At 41.5% G+C, this 25,508-nt stretch overlaps 2 protein-coding genes across 6 annotated transcripts in view; both read left to right on the top strand.

Moving 5' to 3' along the window:
• Nucleotides 1-282: 282 nt before the first annotated feature.
• LOC147894725 (early-responsive to dehydration stress protein (ERD4)) lies at nucleotides 283-3,505 on the top strand. Its single transcript, XM_087385200.1, has one exon. The coding sequence runs from the start codon at nucleotides 689-691 to the stop codon at nucleotides 3,224-3,226; it is 2,538 nt and encodes an 845-aa protein (XP_087241326.1). The 5' UTR covers nucleotides 283-688; the 3' UTR covers nucleotides 3,227-3,505.
• A 10,012-nt stretch (nucleotides 3,506-13,517) lies between these two features.
• LOC147894726 (transducin family protein / WD-40 repeat family protein) overlaps nucleotides 13,518-25,508 on the top strand; it is a 71,827-nt gene continuing 59,836 nt past the window's right edge. For all 5 annotated transcript variants that reach the window (XM_087384933.1, XM_087384935.1, XM_087384931.1 and 2 more), the window contains exon 1: nucleotides 13,518-13,777. In XM_087384933.1, the coding sequence (XP_087241059.1) occupies nucleotides 13,541-13,777 (237 nt within the window). In that variant the 5' untranslated portion in view covers nucleotides 13,518-13,540. The remainder of the gene's footprint in view (nucleotides 13,778-25,508) is intronic.

Genomic DNA, 25,508 nt, shown 5'->3' on the forward strand with positions numbered 1-25,508 from the left:
CATAATCAAACGAGAGCAAAGTACCTCGAGCAGATACTTCGTGGGCAAAAACTTCGTTGAAGAGTACAAAAAGATTGGCAACTAACTCTATTAATAAGTGACGGAAAGGTAGAAATCTCGAGCTTCCACTAAATTAATAAGTGAGAGAAAAGCTACAAAACTTTCAAATATAGATTTTCTTATTGAAAAGCGATGAAGGTTACCTACCATAATAAAAATTTTAAACAAAAGCGAGTGGGGCCATGCGCAGTTGTGCACTATTTGTTGTGGTTGAATTTTCTTTGGAAATTCCACCTTTAACGTGACTTAAACACAAGTTAACGAAAGTTCAACACGTTAATTTGACGCCTAAAAGTCAAGTGGAACTCGCCCTTCATTTGACTCGAACTCGCAGGGGAAATCTGTTTCTCGAATCCGATTTACTCACTGGTTGACATTGGAAGAGAACGGAGCAGCAGGATTCGGATTTAGGAAGTTCGGTGCAAGACATCCCTGCAGATTTTAAGTCAGGAAGGTTAACTTATATTTCGCACCAGCGAACAATTCAATATCTATTCGTAAAGCTCTGTGCTTCTGAGGAATTTGGTGCTTTTGATTATTCCTATGGTGGGATAACATGGGTGACTGGTTCCGGTGTAAAACCCGAGATCCTTAGGGGTAAAAACTCGTTGTTTTCACAGAAATAGCTATGATTGCACTCGACTCTAGAGCATCCTCTGCAGCTATGTCAGGAATAGCGTTCTCGTTTGTTGGATCGACCCAACAAGAAGAAGATCGAGGAGGAGGAGACTGGCAGCCTCCCGAGAATTGGTATGGCAATATACAATACTTGATAAATATATCGATAATTGGAGCATTTTGTTGTATGCTGCTTTTCCTGGTCGTGAAGCTTCGAAGTGATCATCAGTTGCCTGGTCCTGCCAGCTTGGCAGCCAAGCTTTTGGCTGTTTGGCATGCAACGGGCCAGCAAGTAGCGCGCCTCTGTGGGGCAAATGCATCACAGTATCTGGCTGTGGAGGGCTTTAGCTTCGTAGGCTTCCTGACTATAGCATTGCTCGCATTGCTCTTGCTTCTTCCTTTGAATTTGTATGGCGGTACAGTTCCACTTCAAGACCAATTTACCAGGTCCACAGTTATACATGTAGAAAAGGGTTCTTCCCTATTATGGGGCCATTTTTTGTTCATGGTTGCAGTGGTGGGAGTGATGCATCTGTGTATACGAGCTTTGGATGAAAGACTTGTATCCACACGATTTCATGGAGAGGTAACTACAGACTGTATTGCTGCATTTACACTTATGATTCATGGGATTCCTAGGACGTTAGCAGCAAACACGAGACCACTACAAGAGTACTTCGAACACCACTACCCTGGCAAAATATATCGTGTTGTTGTGCCCCCAGATCTGTCTTCTTTTAGATGTCTCGAGAAGAATTTGGTAAAAAAAAGAAAGCAGCTGTCATGGTTGCAAGCACAGGCCCGGAGAAGACTTCTTACTTTCGGAGAAGCAGAGCTTTTCGTGGATTACAAAGAGGATGCAAACGGTTTTGTGGATTTGGCAGGGGCACGGAGGAGCAGGTTTGCGGGGTTGAGGGAGGGTTGGCATTTATGGAAATCAATATTGAAGCAGTGCTGGTTCAGGTTCTTGGCATGTGGGGGATGTACTGAAGAGGATGCCATGTCTAAACTTCAAGCAGACTGTACAGATATCGAAAGTAAATTGATGCCATACAGGGAAGGCAGAGCACCAGGCGCAGGCATTGCCTTCATTGTGTTCAAGGATTTGCATACTGCAAGCAGAGCATTACAAGATGTTAAGTCTCAGTCAGAAAGGTTTATAACTTTTGTGACAGAAATAGACCTGGCTAGAAGCTGCTGGAAGGTAGAAAGGGCACCACCTGCTCGAGATATCTATTGGCACCATTTAGGCAGCAGTAGTTTGTCCAGGATCATTCGACGAGTTGCTGTGAATGCTTGTCTGCTCTTTTTGCTCTTCTTTTGCAGTTCCCCACTCGCAGCTTTCACTGCCCTTCACAATGTCGGGAGATTGATAAACCCAGAAGCCATGGATCATGTTCAAATCTGGTTAGCTTGGGTACAAAGTTCCAGTTGGGCAGCAGCTGTCATACTGCAGTTCTTACCGAATGTCCTTATTTTTCTCAGTATGTATATAGTGATCCCTGCAGCGTTAGCGTATTTATCCAGTTTTGAGAGCCACTTAACATTGTCAGGGGAGCAACGTGCAGCCCTTGTGAAGACAGTATTATTTTTTCTGGTAAATTTGATCTTTCTTAGGGGCCTGTTGGAGACTTCCCTCGAGGCTTTACTACTGCGAATGAGGCGCTGTTATGAGGAGGGTGCTGATTGTAAGGATATAGAACAATATATGAGTTCGTCATTTCTTGCCAACTCGTGCCTATCAGCTACAGCATTTCTAATCACTAGCTCCTTCTTAGGCATTTCCTATGATTTGCTGTCTCCAATTCCATGGATTAAGCGCAAAATACAGCAGTTGAAGGGACGGGATGGTGGGCTAGATCATGACTCTGGAATCCTTTCACTGGATCACACCATAATTGCAGAGGAAAGTTTGCAGGAGGAGCTGCTACCAGATGGCTCTTTCAACTTCCCAAGCGTGGAACCTGTGACACCACAAGTTGGAGGTTCCATGGGTATAGATGTTGATGGACAGGATTTATCTGTGTACCCCTTGGCAAGAAATGTTAGTTGGCAGACACAAGCGTTTGACTATGCCCAGTATTATGCATTTAATTTGACTATATTTGCTATGGCTCTCATCTATTCATCCTTTGTACCAGTGATTGTGCCCATAGCAGCACTATACTTTGGTTATAGATATATCGTAGACAAGTACAATTTCCTTTTCATGTACAGACTTCGTGGTTTTCCGGCAACTAATGATGGAAAACTGATGGGCACAGTGCTCAGGGTTATGAAGATATGCATCATTCTGTACCTTCTTGCGATGCTATATTTCTTCTATGTCAGAGGGGATCGAGAGAGGCTACAGTTTTTGTGCACTTTAGCAGTTGTTTTGCTAGTTTGTACCAAGTATGGGATTGAAAAGCTTATCTCCCCTCCGAAGGATGCATTTGATTTTACAGCTGTTGAGAGCTTGGGCTCAGTTGAGAATTTCCTGAGTGGACCATTGGAGTATGAAGTGTTTGCTCAGCCCAATTTTGACTGGGACACTCCAGATTCTTAGATCTCCAAGTTACCTCATGAAATTGTATATATTAGATGTGGGGATTCTTGTTATCTGATTTTTAAAGACAGTGTATTCTTTAAAGAAGCTGTTAAATTTTAGAACATCTCCTGGTAAACTTTTGGGGGGGTGTGGAGACAAACAAGAGAGATGAAATGAAATGTTCTTCTATGATCCTCTGGAGAACCAAGAGGACTTAATGGACAAACTACATAAAGCTGAGCATGCTTATCTCCTGTGGAGGTTGAAATAGCTGCATGACTTATGACAAATTATGAATTCAGTGAAATATCCACACTATGTAGTTTTAATTCCAAAGTTTTCAATGATCTTTTTGGGTGCTCCCACATGTTTTTAATTTAGCTCCCAATTTGCTTGGGAGACAATTCAAAAATATTGTAGCGAGGGTGCTAGTTCGGGATGCCAAATTTCATTCTAATGTGCTCATAGTTGCTGCAATAAAGCATTTATGTGTGCTTCATCCTCTACCAACTCTCTTGTACATAGCTTGCAGATCCTCTCTTCTTGGCTAGTATTCCTCCATCGGCCAGGTTCACCTTCTACATTGTGAGAACTGACTCCTACCCTGCATATCATCTGCCTTCTACGCATTGAGATACCATCTTGGGGGTTGTAGCATGGATATCATGATCAATATCAAAGCAAAATCTCACATCAGAAGCTTTATACATGGATGCTCGCCTGTCCCTACATACCTGTTGTATAGGTGACAGGTAATACAAAGGGCAGCGTTGAGATTTGCCTATCAGGTAATACAAAGGACAGCTTTATACATGGATGCTCGCCGGTTCCTACATACCTGTTGTATGGGTGACAGGTAATACAAAGGGCAGCATTGAGAGATTGGAGCAGTTTGGAGTGACTCTAAGATTTAAGATTTCTACTTCGTCGAACCCCTCATCAGCCCTGAAAATAAGGTTAATAGTGCAAACTTCCAGCTCAAGTGTTCCGAACCATTCCTCTTTACAGAGATTGGGCTTGCTGAGCCATTAGTGTGCTCCATTTCTATTGAAGTTATTTTGTTCAATTTTGGAAATCAGAGCCATGAGCTTACTCTTGTAACGAGTTCAAGTGGTCTGAGGTCCTAAACCTGCAGTGTAATGACAACTTCTGCACAATTGCAGGCAGCGGTGTAGCTGCAAGGCACCACATATGTTCGAATGGGGGAAGGGCTGCCCTGTTCATAAGCTTTCTGACAAAAATGCTGAAGTTGAGAAAGGGAAACTGCAGACCAGCCTTCTGCAAAAGGCTGCTTCATCGTACACTCAATCATAGGTTCCTGATTCACATGTTGAGTGTCCAGTAACAATGAAATTTCTCAAAAAAGAATGCAATCAGGAGAACATTTACCAAACCACTTTGTACAGGTCATGCAGGGTCCACCTTTTGAATGACTTGATATGCCTTCTGAATTGATACAGCGCTGCTAACCTACACTAAGAGGTAATCACCAAGTCCCTTGGCATGTGTTCAGCTTGTCATCTTCTTATTCAGTTGATTCATCAATCCTCTGCATCAGCTAAAACAGGAAGAACATGGCTGCCTGTCTCACCAAGCAACCATAGGCTCCGTGATAGCCAGTTTCAAGTGTGGCTTAAAATTTAACACATTAAGCATGCATTTTTTAAGCTTGCAATCCTTCTGCTCCTTCACTTCCTGTACACAGGCTATCTGATCACTCCATAACAGGTAGGGCATGGCTGCTCAACTCACTGCGTGATCATAGGCTTCCCACAAGAGCCCAAAACTTGACAGTTCAAAGATCCTAGCTCTACCTGTAATGCATACCATGTCTGCTGTTAAGTATAACCTATGGACTAACCTGGGAAAGCCCTTACCATGTGCTAGCACCCAAGCTACCTAGCTAGGCATCTAGTCGCCTCATTTAGGACAGTCCTAAGTAGGATGCATGAGTTTAATGTTAGGAATCAGTTGGACAACCCAACGATGGCACTCCTTGGGTGGTATGGAACACATGAGTTACTAGGTTGAAGTTTTGACCTTAGGTGTGGGGGAGACCTTTTTAGGGATTCGAGGTTGGGTTCTAAGTCTGCTAGCCGGCCTCACATTGTTTGTAGACGCCAGTCGAGTTTCTGTAAGGAAAGTGACTAAAAGTTTTGCATAGGAATGACCACTTGTGCATTCTATGTGTGTAAAGACCTCATATGTGCTTTCATTGCTGAATGTAAACAATGCCTTCTGCTTTTTCAACTCTCAGCTTTCAAAACCAAACAAACAATTCCTTGACGTATACCAAGCTGTTTGTAAATGATTGCCACAGACGGGATCATAACCGGCAAGTCCTTTCTAGTTGGATGAGGAATCTAAACAACTATTTTGTGCGATGTGAGTCATAAAAAAGGCAAAGTTGAACTTTGTTTGAGCATTCAGCCACCTTGTGGCAGCAGGTTTGGAACAGGAAGGAAAAATGGTAGAGACATGGGAAGTATTTAAAAAGCAACTCCTATCTCCAGAGTTTGAGAGGGAGATTCTCATGGAGTGGGAAAATTTCAGGCAAAGATTGAGACAGTGTTGGTGAGCACACCAATGGTTTTTGCATGACTTGTGTGTGAAGGTGAAATCATTTTTTGTCCAAGAGCAAAGAAGAACATGTGAGGATGTATGTAGGAGGTTATTGATGTTATTGAAGGATTTCATCACCTTAGCATTGCAGCCAAGTTGGGGAACCAAATTTTGTTCAATCTGCTGAATAGACAACCTCTGGAGAAAAGAGGAGCAAGGATAGAAGGCTTGAAACTAGGAGAGAGAGACCAAAGTTCAGGAGAATAAGGGACTGATTTTAGTTTAATAGACGACAGGCTTTTCTAGGCTGAGGAGGAGGAAAGCCAAATATTGTACAAGGAGGCGGCAATATGACATTGTCTAGAAATATAGGAACGGTTGTGCATGAGATATGATGGAGCACACAAGTTTTTGTGCGCTCCATCTCATGCGCAACCCTTGCTAGATTTCTAGACAATCTTTTCCCCCTTAGAAATTCGTTTTCTTGGTCATATTGTATCTGAGGGAGAATTAAAGATGGATCTAGATAAGTTGAAGCTTTTCCTAGAATGGCCAAACTTAAGGAATGTCATGAGGTTGGGTCTTTCCTAGGCTTGTGCTTTTCCTATTGGAGGATCCACGCTTTAAGGCTTCACCATTATATGACTTAACTATGAAGAGTATGCCCTTTTGGATGGGGTAAGAAAGAAAAGGTGGAAGAAAATAGTGAGACGGCATGCCTACTGATTGAGGAGGAGGTTATCGTTTGGTGAAGGTATTAGAGACCCAAATGGAGGAAACTCCATTTCAATTGACAATAATGGGGTTGATGCACATGGTTGGAGGCAAGTGGGAGAAAATAATCATGAATGTTGCCATTTGGGCATTTTGTTCTAGGCGGAGACCCGTGACAGAAATAAAAGCATGATAAGGGAAGGTCTGCTTTGCAGCACCTACAAGCACCACCTAAAGATTCTCTTACCAGACTAGCACCTTTTTTGCATCCCCCCCAACACTTCCATGCAAGAAAGAGCTAGGGTTGCCATCCATGATGATCCATGATGCCGCCGTTTAAGGGATTTTTCGTAGCTTTTTGATTTGTGAAGCAATCACACAAGGACATGGGATTTCACATTTTTTTTATATGTTATATCTCATTGTTGTTCTCAAATGCTAACACCAAGGGTATGCCTCACGGGCGCATTGTCTGAAGCATTAAGTTGAAATGCTCTACTAAACAGAGTTGTCCTATTTCTGATTGATGATAAAGTGACAGCTGGGTAGTTAAGAGGCATTACATTACTAGATGGGAGTGAGCTTATTTGTAGACAATACTTAGCTGACACCTAGGAACACTGAAGAGAATCTCAACATGGTCGTTGATTGTATGATGACTTTTTATGAGGCATCATAATTAATCAGATTAAAACTGAGATCCATGCTCACATGGTTAATACTGAGCAAGCTGCTTAGAGACTAGCAGCCAAATAGATCCTCCACATGCTTGATAAACTTGAAGAAATCAATTCCCAACTTCTTTTCATGAATTTAACTACATCAGACCTAAAAGGTTTTTGAGATGGAAAGATTACCCACAATGGGTAGCCTTTTCTATCAAGAACCTACTAGATCTACTTCCAATGATCTTTGGAAATCTCTTTGGCTAGATTGGGAAATAATGAAACATCATTTGCAATCGGAGCATCCTAGGAAATTTATGGCTCCAAACTTGATCAGCTAGTTCTTTACTCTATTCCAACAAAAGCCTTTGAAGATGAAGATATTATTTGTGCTTTCAACATTGAAAGGTCATAGTATGGGAAGATGCTTGGTACAAGACTAAGATGAGGTGGAAAGGTTGGAGAGAGATTAGAAGAGAGAGAGTTTCATATCAATGCTTCAACGTTGATACGAAAGGTCATAGTGTGTTTGGAAATGGTTGGCACAAGACTAAGATAGGGTAGAAAAGATATAGAGAGATTAGAAGAGAGAGATCATAGTATATGGGGAGATGTGTTGCACTAGATTGAGATGAGGTGGAAAGGCTAGTGAGAGATCAAAAGAGAGAGCTCATAATCTGTGGGGAGACACTTAGCACAAGATTGAGATGAGGTGGAAAGGTTAGAGAGAGATGACAAGAACCACAATCGAGGTGTAGTAATGAGCAGAATTAATCTTTGGCAAGAATCCATGATTACTTGAAAAGGGGGCACTCAAATTAATAACCTCAGGGAATTTGTGTTGGAAGGAAAATCTTCACTAAGATATATTCCTTTATTTACAAAGAACATCAACGAATTGATTAATTTGTTGAAGAATAAATAGATGAAGAGAGACTTTCCTCTATGAATTATCAACAAAATAGAAATCAAGGCAATCACCTTTCAAGTGGTAACTATCAAAACAGAAGTATTTCTTTAAACAAAGGAAATTTTCAATGTAGAGGAAAATCATTAAGAAATATATCAAGCATACAATATAAAATTATTGTCATTATGTAAGACATTATAGAAAGAAGCAATATGATTAACAAGTATGTACAACAATAACAAACAAAATTTCAAAAAAAGAGGAAATTCTCATGGACAAAATCAAAGTCACAGTCATAATTGCCAATTAGCAAGAGCAAGGTTACGGATATAACATGAGAATGTGTACATTGCAATGGAGAGTTTGGAAGGTGAAATAGAAATGCACCTGATTACATAATCAAAAGGTGAAGGAAATTACATGTTAAGAATGTGAAAGATAAAGACCAAGACCCACGGTATATTGACAATGGAACATCATCCTACATGATAGGTCATAAAGAATGGTTCACAAATGAAAGGATCAAAGAATGCAAACTATAATGCTGATGATACACTGAATCCTATTCAAGGAAAAGACAAAGTACCCGTGGACAATTTTATAGGTAAGAATGGATTGATAGAGGATGCACTTGATTTTCCAAAGCTTAGTAAGAATCTCTCATTAGTTAGACAAAAGACAGAGAAGAAGCATAGAGTAATCTTGATGGAGATGAATGCATGATTAGAGACAAATCAAAATCATGTAAACTTTTTGGAAAAGCAATGAAAGAAGGTAGATTATTCAGAATGATAGCCTCGATACCAAATTTGCATGCAATGTTGGGTGAAAAACAGCCTATGCCACTTTCCAAAAGCTTGATGTTGGTAAAAAATAAACGATGGCAATGAAATTCTAGGACTGGAATTCTTGCAAAAGTTTGTTAAGCATGTGACTTTGGCAAACAAACAGAAGCCTTCTTTGGCAGAGGTGCAACTAGAGCGAAAGATGCTCTTGACTTGATATATGTATTGGGTTGTGCATAGACTAGAAGCATCCATGGTGCATTATATTCTTTTAACTTTATTGATGACTAGAACAAATAGTATTGGATGTACTTTATCAAATAAAAGTTTGAAGTCTTTGACAGATTCAAAGAACCGAAAGCCATGGTTGAGAACCAGACAAGAAGAAAAGTCAAGGTACTAAGGCCAAATGGAAGAGGACAACTAGATATTCATTATTTGGCAAGAATCATGAAATAAGAAGGCAGTTATGCAAATACTCCTCAACATAATGCATTTACAAAAAGAGCAAACAGAGTTTTAACAAAAAGTTCTAGAGCAAGGCTCAATGAAAAGCATTTTACTATACGAATATTGGATAGAATCCATTGATATAACAAAGTATTTGCTCGACAAGTTACATAACTGATCAAGGAATGATCCCTTTGAGGCATGAAATAGGTAAACACTAAGGATTGGACATCTCATAATTTTTAGATGCATAGCATATGCACATATTCATGATGATACATGAGAAAGTACAACATATAAAGCTATATGGGTTAGAAGACTATTGTTAGAGATAGATTAGATCGCTTTTCTAAAGAACTCAAAACGAGAAGCATAAACCAACTTTGGTTTAACTCAGAATAGACATTTCCATTAAAAGAGTGTTATAGATAATAATACTAACATGTCAAATAGGCCAAATACTTTCTTCTGTACAATTCTCATATCTACTCCCACCCTTATCTCCACAATCCTTCTCTCCCGCTCTGAATCCACCCTTGCAACCTTGAAACTCTTAGATTAGACTCCTCAACCCTGATGCCATTTAATCCATGAAAGAGACTCGCTCTCTCATTTCTCAAGCCTATCCCCTTTTTGAACTTTGAAACCTTTTGCGTGAACCCTACAACCCTTAAAACTCTCGAAAGAGTTGAAAACCTCCATCAACCTTCATGGACAACTTGTTTAGCAAAGCTAATGCAAGAACTGCTTTGCACACATTAGCCTACATTTCTAACCAACATACGACTCGATGCCCCATGGCACAAGTGTGATCACTTTGCTACAACGAGCAACTAAACATATTTGCAGGTGACCAAAACCTCAAAACTTAGAAATGAAAAATAGTGGCAACATTTTGGCACTATTTCCAAGGAGATTAGCGTCTTAAGAACAAGTAGGTCATCCATAAGCATGTGTGAGGAAGAAACGCTATGAAAATTATCATGGATGAATCACTTTAAGGGCAAGAAGTGCAATAATGATTCCAATTATTGACATTCTCTATGTGATGCTAGCATAAACACTTGTAAAAATTCCTGTAGCACCACAATCTTGCTTCAAACAATATTAGGGGTCATATCCTTTAGTCTTATTTCATAAAAGTTGAAAGTCTATTCTTTATAATTCTAGGGACTTCCAAATCACAACCGTGAATATAGGTTGTAAGAAATAACTAAACTTAAACTAATTAGATTTGAAAATTATGCACAAACTTTCCCATCCTCATAGGTTTTCCAACTTGTCATATAATGCATTAGTATCTTCCTAAACAATAAAAACTATATAACATAGCCTGGGCACAGTATATCTAAAAGAAAAGATCTACTGCTAGATAACTCTAAGAAAAGAGTTTCATTAAGAATAAAAGGAGAGAGGAACATATCTAATGCAAGGTCTTCAAGGCTTTAACTAGGGTAAGGGGCCAGTCTTGTGCACCCTTAACTCTTTAATAGTGTAAGTGGTTTTTTCTATTGATTTTTTAAAATATAAAGGCATCAAATGAATAAATGAATAAATGTAGAGGGAGAATATACATTTTCAAAAAAAAGAGGAAAAAATTAGCTTGGTGGAAAACCTAAATACCGCGTACAAAAGGCATTGGTGGGCCAGTACGATGCCACATGTTAACTAGCTCGAGTTTTTATAAGAGATTGACACACAAGCACACTTTACCTTTTTCATGCCTCTTTATTGGGTCTTCCCATGGAGAAAAAAGGGGGCTACTGACAATGTGAAGGCACTTGTATAAAGCTTTCTGAAAATCTTTGCGAGCTTACGTTTAATGACTTTAATAGTTGATTTTGGGTGTGACTGTGGCGGCACAATCTGTAGATCTGAGCTAGCATGGTGGATGCAACTCTTCGTATGAACACATCACATTGTACTCTGATCTGGCTATTCGGGGCTACTAGCTAGAGTGCAATGCTGCAATCTTGGCATAAATTATAGGTTTGGAGCCTTCAAATATATGTGCACAAATCACACAAAAAGCTAACACATCTAGCCTATGGTATTGTACTTTGGAATTGCCTTTGCAGGCTATAGCTATGTTGCAAATTACAAGCCTGTGCTACTATTGCAAACTGTGCAATCTAGAAATCTAGGCTAGTGGCCTACCTACACTATGCTTAAGGTTGTAGTTAGATACAATCAGAATGATTACCCTTCATATATGAGTTATGGAGAAATGGATCGTTATACCCATTTTTGGACTTCCATGCTTCCTACTATTTAATGATTAAATGAGAGGAATTAGATGACAACTTATTGCCCTAGCCCCAACTAAAGAAGTTGCTTCTTCTATGGCTAGTAAGGACTCTTGCTATACCCCACTTTTAAACTATTCCTTCAATGTGTTATATAATCTATTAGATATTGTTTATCTTTAAGTTGTTGGTCATATGGCCTTCATAAGTTTGTTTGAAAGGAAATTCCACTTTGTGCTAATACTCCTTCATGTACATCAGATGTAACTCATCCTCATTTTAGTTTTTGTATGTTCACTAGTCATGCAAGTTCAATTAATCTTTGGCTTACTACATAGGATCTTATTCATTGACAAATTCTATACAATATACAAAATATCATCATAGTAAGTCTCTCAATATTTTAGTTTGTAGGATCTTATTTATTGATAAATACTAAACAATGTACAAAATATAAGTCTCTCAATAGTTAAGGTGCTTGTTGGGTTAAGGCACTTCACTTAAAAGAACATTAGATTATATTGATTTATTTGCCCAAGTTAATCTATTCTATATTTAACCAACTTTGAAGCCCTTTTTGTATTGATTTATTTGTCCATAGTCTATTCTTTATTTTAACCAATGTTGGAGCCCTTTTTGTTGTAAGTATTCTTCATACTAATCCTCTATGGGTTAATGTTAATTGAGAAAGGTATCAAGCTTTCTAACAAACCTATTGCATCTACATACTTTCTTAAGTATTGGAAACATTTGGTGATTGACTATTTAAATTATATTTATTTTATAGAAAGGAGATGAAAGAAATCCATGTTAATAGTTTATTTGACTTAGCTAAATGAAGCTTGTTTAGATAAGGAATAATAGATTCATGATGGCAAGAAATTTTTTAAATAGCACTACCAAGCTTTGTGTTATGCATGCATATGTGAGCAGCTTAAATAGCCATTGTGGACTGTCTATGAAGCCTATCTACCAATTGCTAACATTAGGATGGTGATAGGTTAGTCAACCTGCTTCTAATTTATGTATACATGACTTGGTTCTTGAAACTTTGCTTGTTGCAAATTCTTGCACTAAAAGATGGATTGATGTTGATGTCCACTATGTCTCCTATCTCTTTTCACCAACTTTTGACAATATTGTTATCTAAAAAGGCTACTCTCCTAGCCTTTTTAATGAGTCACTTATAAAAAGCTAAATGATCCACTTTTGACTAAATATTGGGATTGTTCCAGAGATAGGGAGAGGCATGAAGGGCTCATCAAGAAGGAGTGGGAGCTACAAGCTCAAGAGAAGAAGAGGCAAGAGGGCACTACAAACTAGATGCTTAGGCGGAAATGCAAGAGAGTGATTCTTTTATAGGAATTGAAGGGCAATCTGACTTGGCATTATCAATCCAATGTGGCCATCTCATGTCGTGATGACTGGTTTGCCAATTGTTTCACTTTGTGTACGATATTGCCATGTGCTTCTTGTTATGGCCTAGCCTTGTAGTCAAATTGGGCTTTATAAGGTTCATGCTTTTTAAGCTACTACTATAAACTTAAATGAAGACAACGATGTACTACCTCATGTAGATGCCCAACATATTTCTAGTTTACCAATCTTTTTGTAGCTATTTTGTGAAGCTTGTAAAAGTGTAAATCTCTCTCTCTCCCTCTACTAGGCCCGTTTCACATCCGTTCGGACACGATGGGTGATTATTCCTATCCTGGTGGTATTCCTTTACACACATAGTCCAGGATGGGTTTGCACTAATCTAATCCTTGGAAAGGAGAACTCCAAAGTCTTGATCTGAAGGATCTCGAACTCATGGAAGTCAAAGCCCTAACCAGTTTTATAAAAAAGGCCTCCAATAATCCCCAAGCTATGTGTGAAACCTGACTAAAACTCGAACTTAAGTGGCTTAGAAGAGACTAAGATTAGATTAGAGAGGCGATTTATTATATGGACCTAAGCCAAGGTTTTTGGATTCAGTTGAAGGAGCCCTTGAAGCTGCAATGGTGAAAGCTTACCTGCGCTACGAGCACAAGGCCGTGTTTGGCTTGGTGGCCTCCGTGGATGCCAATGTATGCTATGATCATTCTGGGAAGCTCTTGGTCGCAGGAGCTTTGGAGAGCTTGATCGTTTGGAACGTTAAGCAAGGTCGCTGTGTGCATGCGCTTGCACCTTCGCTTTCATCTACCCCACAGGCGGGCGTCACCTCAATCGCTTGCATGCCCTCGTCCACGTCCCTGGTACCTCTTGCTCGGAACTTTGTATTAAGCTACCCAGACGATCGCAAACTCTGTCTTCATTCTTGATCCAAGCCGTCAAAAGACTTTTGGCATGCATTAGACAAGCCAGGCGACATGACATTCCCATATTACGATAGCTTCTTCCGTGCTGGAATAGCCTATGCAACCTTGTCGTCTGAAATTTCAAATCACTTGTTCGTAGCTTCATAAGGGGACAAACAATTGCAGGGTTTCTTCGTGTCGAAAGTACACCAACATTTTTCACAAAGATTGTAAAGTGCTAGCTAGAAGACCGAGTTTGAAAGGATATTCCCAAATGTAAACTCTAGAACGTACACGTGTTATCATATGAGACGACTTGCTTTTACAAAAGCAACTTGTATGCGGTAGAGTGTGTTTTGGGTGCTCTTAGCCTCGGCGAGGAGGAGGAGGGAGGGGTGGAAGGTAAAAGAGAGGGGAAGCTTAACCAAAGGTTAGCATCTGAATTAATTTGTTAAAATAAGGGTGGCAGTCGCTGAATGAAGTTTGACGGTCATTTTTGCAGGGCAGTTTTTAAGAGGTTACTGCTCTAAATATTAGTACGGCATATCACTACAGAGTGATGGTCAAACTTAAGGGGTTAAGTCAAGTCATAGTAGTAGGATATGCTACTGCCATAAGGCAAACTAATTGGGAAGAGTATCCACCCATTTTAGTATTTGGATATAATAATGCCGAACATTTTGCAATAGGCTTTAATCCATGCTTGGATCCAGGCAGCTAAGGATTTTCTCGAAGATGTGGATCAAATGCTTAAGATAGCTAAAGCAAGAAGCTATGAAAATGCACACTTTAGAAAGGTGAAGGGAGAAAGTCTATTGACATGCTAAATGCGAGAATCTTCACAAACGCTTAGAATGGATAAATGTCCAAAGTTGTCTCTTAGGTATTGTGGACCATTGCTAATAGTCAAGAATTAGAGAACGTACATTGGCTCTACAGGAAGGACGTAGGGTGCATCAAGTAAAAGCAAGCTGGCTGATGATAGATAAAGAAGTCCTGGTTCTTTACCACAGGAAGTAGAAAAAAGAACAATCTGGATCCCATTGAAGCCCTTCCAAAGGCATGCATGGCAGATCTACTGGAGGACCCTTCTCTCTACATTCAAATTAATGCACAGAAGAATTTATACCCAGTGGATTATTGGACCCGTATTAATATGGTGCAGCCGGATAAATAGGACTGGCGCCTGCAAGTACGGAAAGGAAAGGGCTGGAAAAACGATTTTGAGGAGGTACCTTAGCTCTGCACAGTCTCCCTTGAGTGTATTTTGCCCAACACTCTGCTGGATGCTTGTGACTTCACCCTAAAGCAGTTCGGGTACTCTTGTGGTGACCTAAACTGAGTATATTTTGGTGGCTGCTCTATGTCTCTGTTTCATTTACAGTTTGTGGATTCAAATTTGATGGTGTGTATTGGAGAGAGTTGTCTGCGTTTTCCACTGTGCACAGGTGCACATTTCAGCGCCTGAAATTCTGAGATGGTATCAGAGCCTCATCAGCGACTCTTGTAAGTTGTGATACCCCTCAGCAGTGAAAGAAGGAGCCCCTCCATGAGAAAGAGGCAACCCCGTTTTCACGAGCAGATTTCTGTCTTCCGACTCCCGCTCCTATGCCTTTTACATCCTTGTCATGGCCAACAAACTTCCCATCCAATTCCCAAACGTTTGGGGACTCGGGAAAGCTCGACGGAACAAATTATCCCCTCAAGAAGATGAAGATCTGGAGCCATCTCATGGTAAGGAGTTGAGCTAAGGCCACAGGACATCAAGAATGCTGTTGGGGTAGTGAACTCTCCGTAATTGGTCAACAGATGGATTCGGCTTGGATTGCTAGGCTTTTGTGTAGAAGCTACAAGGGTTTCATAATGACTGTGATTGCAGGGCAACGGTTGGCACCAATCACTTTCAAAGAGCTAGTGTAACCGGCCTAAAGGAAACTAAGGGCCAGTGAACCTTTGCTTAACTGTCAAATGCCTCAAATACAGCCACAATGCATTATGCCAAACACTTCCTTTACTTAAATTCACTATGAAATAAACTGAAAAACAACTGTATGGAGGCTAGAATGCCCCTGCTCAAAGAAAACAGTACACAAGACACCCACTGGTCCCAAATGCCTTGGTGCCCCTTTCGGTATTTTTTTAATTCTTTTGAATGGAAAAATGCTTTACACCAGGGGCTCACCCCTGCATTGTTCCTCTTGCAATTCCTCTTACTGTCTTCTGGGCATCTATTCCACAGTGTGACATGCTTGTTGAATTGATGGCTGTAGCAAAAATGTAATGAAGGTTTCCTTCACCCAGCACTACCAGGGCTCACCTTTGTCGAAAGTTGGTGACTATCCCGGCAATGGAACCATTGTAACCGGCCTTCAAGAAACTAAAGGGCAGTGAACCTCTGCTAAACTGTCTAATGCCTTAAACACAGCCACAATGCATCATGCCAAACTCTTCCTTTACTTAAATTCACGTAGAAATAAACTGAAAAACAACTGTGTGGAGGCTAGAATGCCCCTGCTCAAAGAAAACAGTACACAAGACACTCAGTGGCCCCAAATGCCTTGGAACCCCTTTCGGTATTTATTTAATTCTTCTGAATGGAAAAATGCTTTACACCAAGGGCTCACCCCTGCACTGTTCCTCTTGCAATTCCTCTGACTGTCTTCTGGGCATCTATTCCACAGTGCACCACCAGGATCCAACTGGCAAGGCAATCTTAGGCATTCACTTCTGTCTTGAATCAATTGAAAGCATCAAGGCATCCAGACCAACATATAAAATGTGCTCAAGGTAGCCTCAAGGCTCTTGAGGGGAGCACATGCATTCACATGCATGCCATTTGGCCCTTCATTAAAGTCCTAACCACCATACCGCCCAACTTTAAAACCCCTCTTAAATGCCTTTGCCTTGCCCCTAGGACCTAGTGGGTACACCTAGAATTCGCCCCTAGGAACTTTAGGAAGTCTGCACTTCCTCTAGCCAGTCCCTCACGGCCAAAGTATTACTTGACTTAACCATAGTTAACCCCGGGTTGACTTACAATAGACTTTTCATGAGTTACAATAGACTTTTCACGTCCCCATGACATACCCTCCTCTTAAAACAGCAAACCAGCCAAGATGCTGCTGAAAACTTACAGGAAAAATAAAGAAAATAGGCAAAAATAGCCCATACCAGAATATACATCATCTGTAAGATACAACTTGCAATGATAATATGGGCTAGGAGAGCTCGAGAGTCCATCCATACATCAATGCATCCGCTCTGTGGAGTGTCGCCAACACTCATCATGAAGACCTTAGGGTAGATATACTGTCAGCAAGCAGCATCTCGGGTGAGACAATCGGTGTCACTAGGCGATCTCCAAATCTGTGAGCAGTCTGTATCAAGGAAGTTGAGGTGCTACTCTCTGCTCGAGCACCAGGCAATGCTCCAGATCTCTGCTTTGCTGAACCCGTAGGAGCCTGCATTGCAGTGGGCTGAAGCTGAAATGTATTCAGGTAGAGCAGCAAAACTCTACCAAATCACCCTCCTCCCTCCACTTCACATCCAGTGCAGGATTGTTCTTGAACTTCACCAGGTAGCGATGGGAAACTCTACCTCTTACTTTTCTTTCCATATGTGCCAAAATCTGTTTCGGAACCAAGATTTCATCCTACTCTTCAACCATCGGGCTGATCCTCATGAAGCAGGTCAGCATGCACATCGCCATGGAAAGGCTTTAGTAAACTCACATGAAAGGCATTGTGTATCGTCCAATTTTCAGGTAGCTTCACAGCCTGTAAGCTATCCTTTCAGAAACCTGGAAAGGACCATAATGCCTCATCTTCAGCTTTGTGTACACTTTGTCCTTGCCTTTCATCTTCCTGAGTCGCGCTTTCTGGAAACGCAGCAGCACCCAATTGCCCTCTTTCAAGAGCAGCTTGCAGCGATGTTTATCTGCTGCCTGTTTGTGCTTCTCCTGGCTTTTCTGGAGGGTTGTTTTGACGTGATGATAGGCAACATCCAGGCTTTCCACAAATCTGTCCACTTCAAAAATCTTCTTTCGTATGCAGAATGGGAGGTACCTTCTGTTCTCCTGCCACAATCTCGAAGGGTGCTTTCCTTGTAGATGAATGTACAATGTCGTTGTACGCAAACTCAACAAGTGGTAGAAATTGCTCCCATTTGGATTGCTGGTCCAAAACATAACACTTGAGAAGATCAAGAGCAGTGGAGTTGGCTTCTTCTGACTGTCCATCAGATTCAGGATGGAAAGAGGATGAAAAGTTCAGCGTGGTACCCATATTCTCAAAGATACCTCTCCAGAAAAGACTTGTCATCCGCGGGTTTCAATCACTGATAATCGATTGAGCCATCCCGTGATGTTTGAACACATGAGACGTAAAAAGTCTCGCCATGTGGTCTGCTGTAATCTTCTTCCGTATGGGAATAAAGTGCAAATAATGGTCCATATCTCATCATGTCCGATGATGTGTGTGGACGATCGAAGATGAAATCCATGGCAATGCTTTGCCAGGGTCGGTCGGAAATGGGTAAAGGCTGCAGCAGTCCAGCCAGCTTCTGTTTGTCATATTTCACCTTCTGGCAGGTGATGCATGTCCTGACATATGCCTTGACATCCCGCCTCAATGTCGGCCAAAAGAAATAATGCTCCACAGCTTTGACGGTGGCATAAATGCCTTTGTGTCCTGCATAAGGTGGGGCATGACTCTTGGTCAAAACTTTTGGCCTTAACTGGTGCGTGACACAATTTGCCATGCATCATCAGAAAACCCTCCTTGAAAGTATAGTGCTCATGTCTCTGGCCCTCGACTAACTGATCATAAATCCGTGCAAAATCAGCATCATTGGCATATTGATCCTTCATGGCATCAAGCTCATCATGATACGCAATGGTGGTAGCGGCTGAAACTTGCGGCTTAATAGACACTGCATATGCGGTGGGCTTTCGGGAAAGTGTGTCTGCAACAACATTCTTCTTTCCAGGCACATGCACAATCTGGAAATGAAACATAGAAAGAAAGTTGGCCCACCTCATGTGCTTTTCAGGCAGCTTTCTCTAGGTGAGAAAGTCACTGCGAGGATTGGTGATCGGTCTGAACATAAAAATAAACACCTAAAAGATAATGCTTCCAGGTCGAAAGAGCATATATGACATCCAACATTTCTTTCTCACGTATGCCACCACTCTATTTCTTGGGGGATTCCAGCTTGCTGCCCTTTGACTTTGGTATCTCCTGGTGGCTACCTCTGAACCCAAAAACCTTCCCTTACATGAGCACATAAGCTGTAGTGGCATTCTCAATTAATCGAGACATGTTGGAGACCTTTGTCTTTGTGCAGTAGTCCCGAATTTTTTTTGGCAGCCCGCAGCAATACCTTTCAATTTTCTCGGACAATGGTACATGCCTGTAGGAGTTCACTGGCAACAAGGATTTTGAAAACTTCTTATTGTATTCTTCCAAATTTCTGCAATTCCCCGCATCTAGCTTGTACCAAGCGGCCATAATATCCGCCTCGAAAGTGGTGGTTAACCATGCGGCTGAGAGCACTCGTTTGAATTCAACCCAGGTGGTAGGTGCTCTGCCCTGCAAAAAGTAAATTGGTCCACCATTGGAGTGCATCTCCCTTCAGAAAGGTGGCTGCCTTTCGAACTTTGGAAGAGACTGTGAAATGTCCACCTGAATAGGCGGCATCAAACTATTGCACAAATGTCAAAGCCTTTAGTTTCAAACTCCTCCATCCCATTGAAAGTTTCAAACTTCACAGTTGCCCCTTCCTCCTTTTAATCTTTCAGCTTGCCTTTGGGGGTAAGATTATCAAAAACGGGGGGCTGTAAAAATGGCGGAGTCACCATTGATCCTGCATTTTGAGCCATACCACAAGTGCCCATGGTGGGGTTAAACATTCCGGGTCCCACTCCTTGCATTTGTGGCATATCTAAGTCCCAAGATTTGCATACATCATGTTGGCATTAGCAGGGGGCACACTCATCATATGCTGTTGCGTGGCATTACAAGCCCTACCGTGGGCTGTCCCACCATTGCTTGGAACATCGAACCCCCTCCAATATACCCTAGATGCAGCATGGTATGTGGAAAAACTTGCTGTCCTTGATTCATTGAGTGAAAGTTAATTGGCATTGCCCATTCCAGTGATAACCGAGGGCATCACTGGTGGCTGTTCGTATGAGGGAGCGTGCCTGTGATTCTTCTTATGCTTCTGCCTGGATGTCTTTTTGCTTCCAGGAGGAGCTTGCATAATCTCCATAAAACTCTGCTGCAACTGTGACAAGACTCCCACTGCATTTTGCATTTGCAACTGAAAAAGGGCATTGGGATCAAGCTCCTCAGCCTCATCTGCCTCATCCTGTGAGTCCTCAGTGGCATGCTCAGGAGGAAGAGGCTGTTCCCCACTGTCTTGCTCCTCATCACCTCACTGGTACTATGCTTCTCCTCATAGCTCTTTGATGCGCTATCTTCCTCTTGCCCCTCTTGCTTTGAGATGGTCAATGACCTCTCAAGGTGTGACATGCTTGTTGAATTGATGGCTGTAGCAAAAATGCAATGAAGGTTTCCTTCACCCAACACTACCAGGGCTCACCTTTGTCGAAAGATGGTGACTATCCCGGCAATGGAACCATTGTAACCGGCCTTCAGGAAACTAAAGGGCAGTGAACCTCTGCTAAACTGTCAAATGCCTCAAACACAGCCACAATGCATCACGCCAAACTCTTCCTTTACTTAAATTCACGTAGAAATAAACTGAAAAACAATTGTGTGGAGGCTAGAATGCCCTTGCTCAAAGAAAACAGTACACAAGACACTCACTGAACGGAAAAATGCTTTACACCAGGGGCTCACCCCTGCACTGTTCCTCTTGCAATTCCTCTGACTGTCTTGTGGGCATCTATTCCACAGTGCACCACTAGGATTCAACTGGCAAGGCAATTACAACCGAGGTGGTGGGGAAAATAAAACAGCTATGGCTTCACGTCATATACTGAATTACATGCTTCAAAGACTCTCCCTCACTCCCTCTCTCTGAACAAACACTAGGGCCCAGGACAAATAGTCGGGCTGGACCCCCCCGAAGGTCTTTATTACTTTCAGAAATTCCGTTACAGAAGTTCAGCCGGAAGCTGTCTCGTAAGTCTCTCCTAAAACGTGAAAAGAATTCTCTTTCTTACAAGAGCTTCAAGCCCCATTCAAATTGGCAACATGCCACTTGTCTAAAATCTAGACTAACTCTTATTACAAGCCACTTAGGGCCATTCTGGAGTCTTCAAAACTCTCGGTCACACGAACCGCTTCCTAGGTGCTTGTCAGGCTCCCATTTCGCTTAGGAAAAATAATCCTTCTAGTACCTGCAACAATTAATTAAAGCGCACCACCATGGTACCCATTAATTGTTAGCACTTTGCATGCAAATAACACACTGTGGACTAATCCTAGTCACGGTGGGCGTCCCCACTGAACACATGTGCACATCTAAACAAATATATATATAAATAAATAAATATATATATTTTCTCTGGTTGACCGAGGTCAACACTCTTGATTATAATTAAAGAGCTTCGACCAAAGGTCAAGGCGCTTTAATTATAGCCAAGTCTCTCCAACCGGAGTTGGCACATCTTGGTTAACCGGGGTTAACCCTCTTGGCGCAGGCCAAGTCTTGTTGACCGAAGTCAACATTCTCTGACCGTAGTCAGGTTTACTTGACTGGAGTCAAGTATCTTTGACCGTAGTCAATCCTTTGACCATTAAAATGACTCTTCGACCGTAATTAACACATATAACATTCTTTAATTAAGATCAAATAAATGGTCAACTGTACTTTGACTTAGGATATTTACATTGTGGTGACATCCCCTCGGCTTCTATTCAGTTGACCTCAACTGAAAAGCTTCCTTGTAAACATCCAAAAGCTGTGGATGATCGGATAACATGTCTTCGTCCATCCACTTGGCATCTAATGCCGTATAATTCTTGAATTTTACAAGATACCTGTAAAATTCCTTACCCTGAGGGCCTTTACGTACAGTATGGTACACAATTTGCTCTGGCTGAAGGACTTCCTCCAGCTCATCCACTTCTGGTGGATCTTCTGATACTGGTTCTGTAGGCTCTGGTCCTTGAAATTTCTTTAGAAGACTCACATGGAATGCATTGTGAATCCTCCAATGCTCTGGCAATGCTAATCTGTATGCAACCTCATTTATTCTTTCTGTAATCCTGAAAGGGCCATAGTATCTGGGAGATAACTTTGCATACACTTTGTGTTTGCCTTTAAACTTGCGGAGCCTAGCTTTTTCAAACTTTAAAAGTACCCAGTCCCCTTCCTTGAGATCCAACTGTCTCCTATGTTTATCTGCAGCTCTTTTATGTTTCTCTTGAGACCTTTCAATTGCTGTCCGGACTTGGCTGTAAGCTGTCTGGAGGTCCCTCACAAACTGATCAGCTGCAAATATTTCATCTTTAGTCCTTAATATAGGTGGCAAAATCACCTTTCCATATATGACTTCAAAAGGGGCTTTCCCTGTAGAGCTATGTACTGTATTATTGTAAGCAAACTCTACTAACGGTAGGTACTTTTCCCAGTCTGAACTTTGGTCACCCACGTAGCATTTCAGCATATCCAAAATGGTAGAATTTGCTACTTCACTTTGACCATCTGTCTGGGGATGGAAAGAAGAAGAAAAATTCAGATTCGTCCCCATGTTATCAAATAAAGCTCTCCAGAATAGACTGGTCATTCTGGGGTCTCGATCACTAACAATGGACTTAGGCATACCATGATGTTTAAAGATCTGTGCCATGAATAGCTTAGCCATATGATCTGCCTTTATGGTTTTGCGAACCGGAAGGAAATGAGCTTGCTTGCTGAATCTGTCTATGATAGTCCAAATTCCGTCATTCCCTGACTTTGATCTTGGCAAATCAAAAATAAAGTCCATTGTAATATCTTCCCATGGTGCCTGAGGCACGGGAAGAGGCATAAGTAGGCCAGGTGCCTTGTGTCTATCATATTTCATTTTCTGACACGTAAGGCATTCAGTAACAAACTGATGTATATCTTTGCGCATTCCTGGCCAAAAGAAATACCTCTCTAGTGCTAGAGTTGTTGCTGTAATTCCTCTATGTCCAGCATAGGGAGGTGCATGGCATTCCCCCAAAATCTTTTTCCTCATCTCCTGGGTGATGCATAGGCAATCATCTTTCATTAAATACCCATCTTTCAGGGAATAGTGACTGGTGGGTTGCCCTTCTTGCATCTGCTGTAAAATTTCACCAAAATCAGAATCATGAACATATTGTTCCCTCATGCTTTCCAGGTCCTGATGATAAGCAATAGTTACATTATTGACCTGGGGTCTTCGGGACAAGGCATCTGCCACTCTGTTCCGAATTCCTGGAGTATGGACAATCTGAAAATGATACATTGACAGCATGTTTGCCCATTTCATATGCTTCTCTGAAAGCTTGGTCTGAGTCAAAAAGTATTTCAGACTTTGGTGATCTGTTTTGACAGTAAAATCTGCACCCAAAAGATAGTGTTTCCATGTATGGATGGCATGAATTACAGCCAATAACTCTTTCTCATAGATTCCTAAATATCTTTCCGCATCCCGAAGTCGTCTGCTTTCATAGGCTACTACATGACCATTCTGATGCAATGCAGCCCCAACACATTCTCCACAAGCATCACAATCCACATCAAAAGACTGATACAGATCCGGAACTACCAGAATAGGCTCTGTAGTCAACTTTTCCTTGAGTGTATTGAATGCTTTCTTCTGTGATAATCCCCATGTGAAAGCTGCATTTTTCTTAGTGAGGTTATGTAATGGAGCTGCGATATCAGCAAAATGTCTGATAAATCTTCTGTAGTAAGAACACAAGCCTAAAAAGCTTCGAACTTCATGCACAGTTTTCAGCTCTGGCCATTCCTGAATGGCACGGATCTTCGCTGGATCCATTTGTATCCCGTTCTTGGATATTATATGCCCCAGATAGTGGATTTCTTCCAAGAAGAACTCACTTTTCTTGCTGTTTGCATAGAGCTGATGATTTCTTAGCTCTTGAAACACTATAGCAAGATGTTCTCTGTGCTCTTCCTCTGTCTTAGAAAAAACTAAGATATCATCAAAGAAAGTACCCGTAAAATGCCTGTACTTCCGGAAGATGCGATCCATCATTCTATTGAATGTGGCTGGAGCATTTGTTAACCCAAAAGGCATCACTAAGTATTCATACAGCCCAAATGTTGTGCGGAATGCTGTCTTATGCACATCCTGAGGTTGTATCCTCACTTGGTGGTAGCCACTCTTCAAGTCTATCCTGCTGAAAACTGAAGCTCCATTTAACTGATCCAAGACATCATCAATACGCGGAATAGGGAATCTATTCTTGATGGTCATTTTGTTCAGTGCGCGATAATCAACACACATACGAAATGAACCATCTTTCTTCTGTACTAACAGTACAGGGGAACAAAAAGGAGACGAGCTGGGCTGAATCAAGCCTTTGGACAGCAAGTCCTGTACCTGAGCCATAATCTCCTCTCTCTGAGTCGCACTGACTCTATAAGGGGGTCTGTTTGGTGGCTCACTACCAGGCATTAACTCTATCTGATGATCTTCTGGTCTCTCTGGGGGTAACTCCCCTGGCAAAACATCAGAAAAGCAATCTTTAAAGTTTACCAAAAACTGAAACTTATCTTTGTCTGCATCATTCATTTCAGCATGCATATCAGTCTCTTTTTCTTTTACAAAAACCATGTACGCAGAAATTGCAGACTTTATTGCTTTACCGCATGAAACATCAGATACAATGGGGATAGTGTCCCCTTTATTCCTGGCAATTACACGCTGATTTTTCCCCCTATGTACAAATTCCAGCACTCTTTCAGGAAGAGTCAACTTCACTGCCTTGCGGTGAAACCAAGGCATCCCCAAAACTACATCATAATGTTTCAGTGGAGAAATAAAGAAGTCTTCCTGATCCACATAACTTTGAACATGTAGACGGAGTTTCCCTATCAAGGGAGTAACTGGCACAGGGTTCCCACAAAACATTTGATCGGCATCCAAAGCCCTGCCTAACTCTTCCGTCTTTATTCCCAGCCTCAGGGCTAGATCCTCTGATATGAAATTATCAGTAGCCCCTGGATCAAATAAAATTAGCGCTTGCTGGTCTCTAACTTTGCCCCATGATAGCAGCAATTCTCGTTCTTCTGGGTTCAAAGCATGACCCAGTATATCAGGAATACCCCCCGCCATTGGCTTTTGCGGTCCTCGTGGCTTCTCTGCCTCTTTTCCCTTCGATGATGAAGGCTTTTCTGGGCACTGGGCAGCCACATGCCCCTCTTTACCGCACCTGAAGCATTTCCCATCTCTACGGAATTCCGCTATCTGTTCAGGGGTAAAAATAGATTTGCCTTTATAGGTCTTTGAGAACTGAGTACCCCTCGACTTCTGAGGCTGAAACCCTTTCTTTTCAGCCTTAGGGGACTCTTTCTTTTCTGATTTTATGAAATCAGATTTCTTTTTATCAGCACGTCCTGCATGCAAGGATGGCACTGTAGATGGATCTTGTAGCGGTACAAGACTCGCTACTGAGGCTGAATGCATAAGATCTTGAATATTCTTTGCCCCCAAAGCATTCACTACTGCCTGAATTCTTGG

This window comes from Dipteris shenzhenensis, chromosome 14 (assembly GCF_047967505.1).
Source record: "Dipteris shenzhenensis isolate YYH24624 ecotype China chromosome 14, Dip_SZ_1.0, whole genome shotgun sequence".
Taxonomy (NCBI): Eukaryota; Viridiplantae; Streptophyta; class Polypodiopsida; order Gleicheniales; family Dipteridaceae; genus Dipteris; species Dipteris shenzhenensis.

Coding starts and splice junctions, on each gene's coding strand:
- LOC147894725 (XM_087385200.1), top strand. CDS start 689: ATGATTGCACTCGACTCTAGAGCATCCTCTGCAGCTATGTCAGGAATA.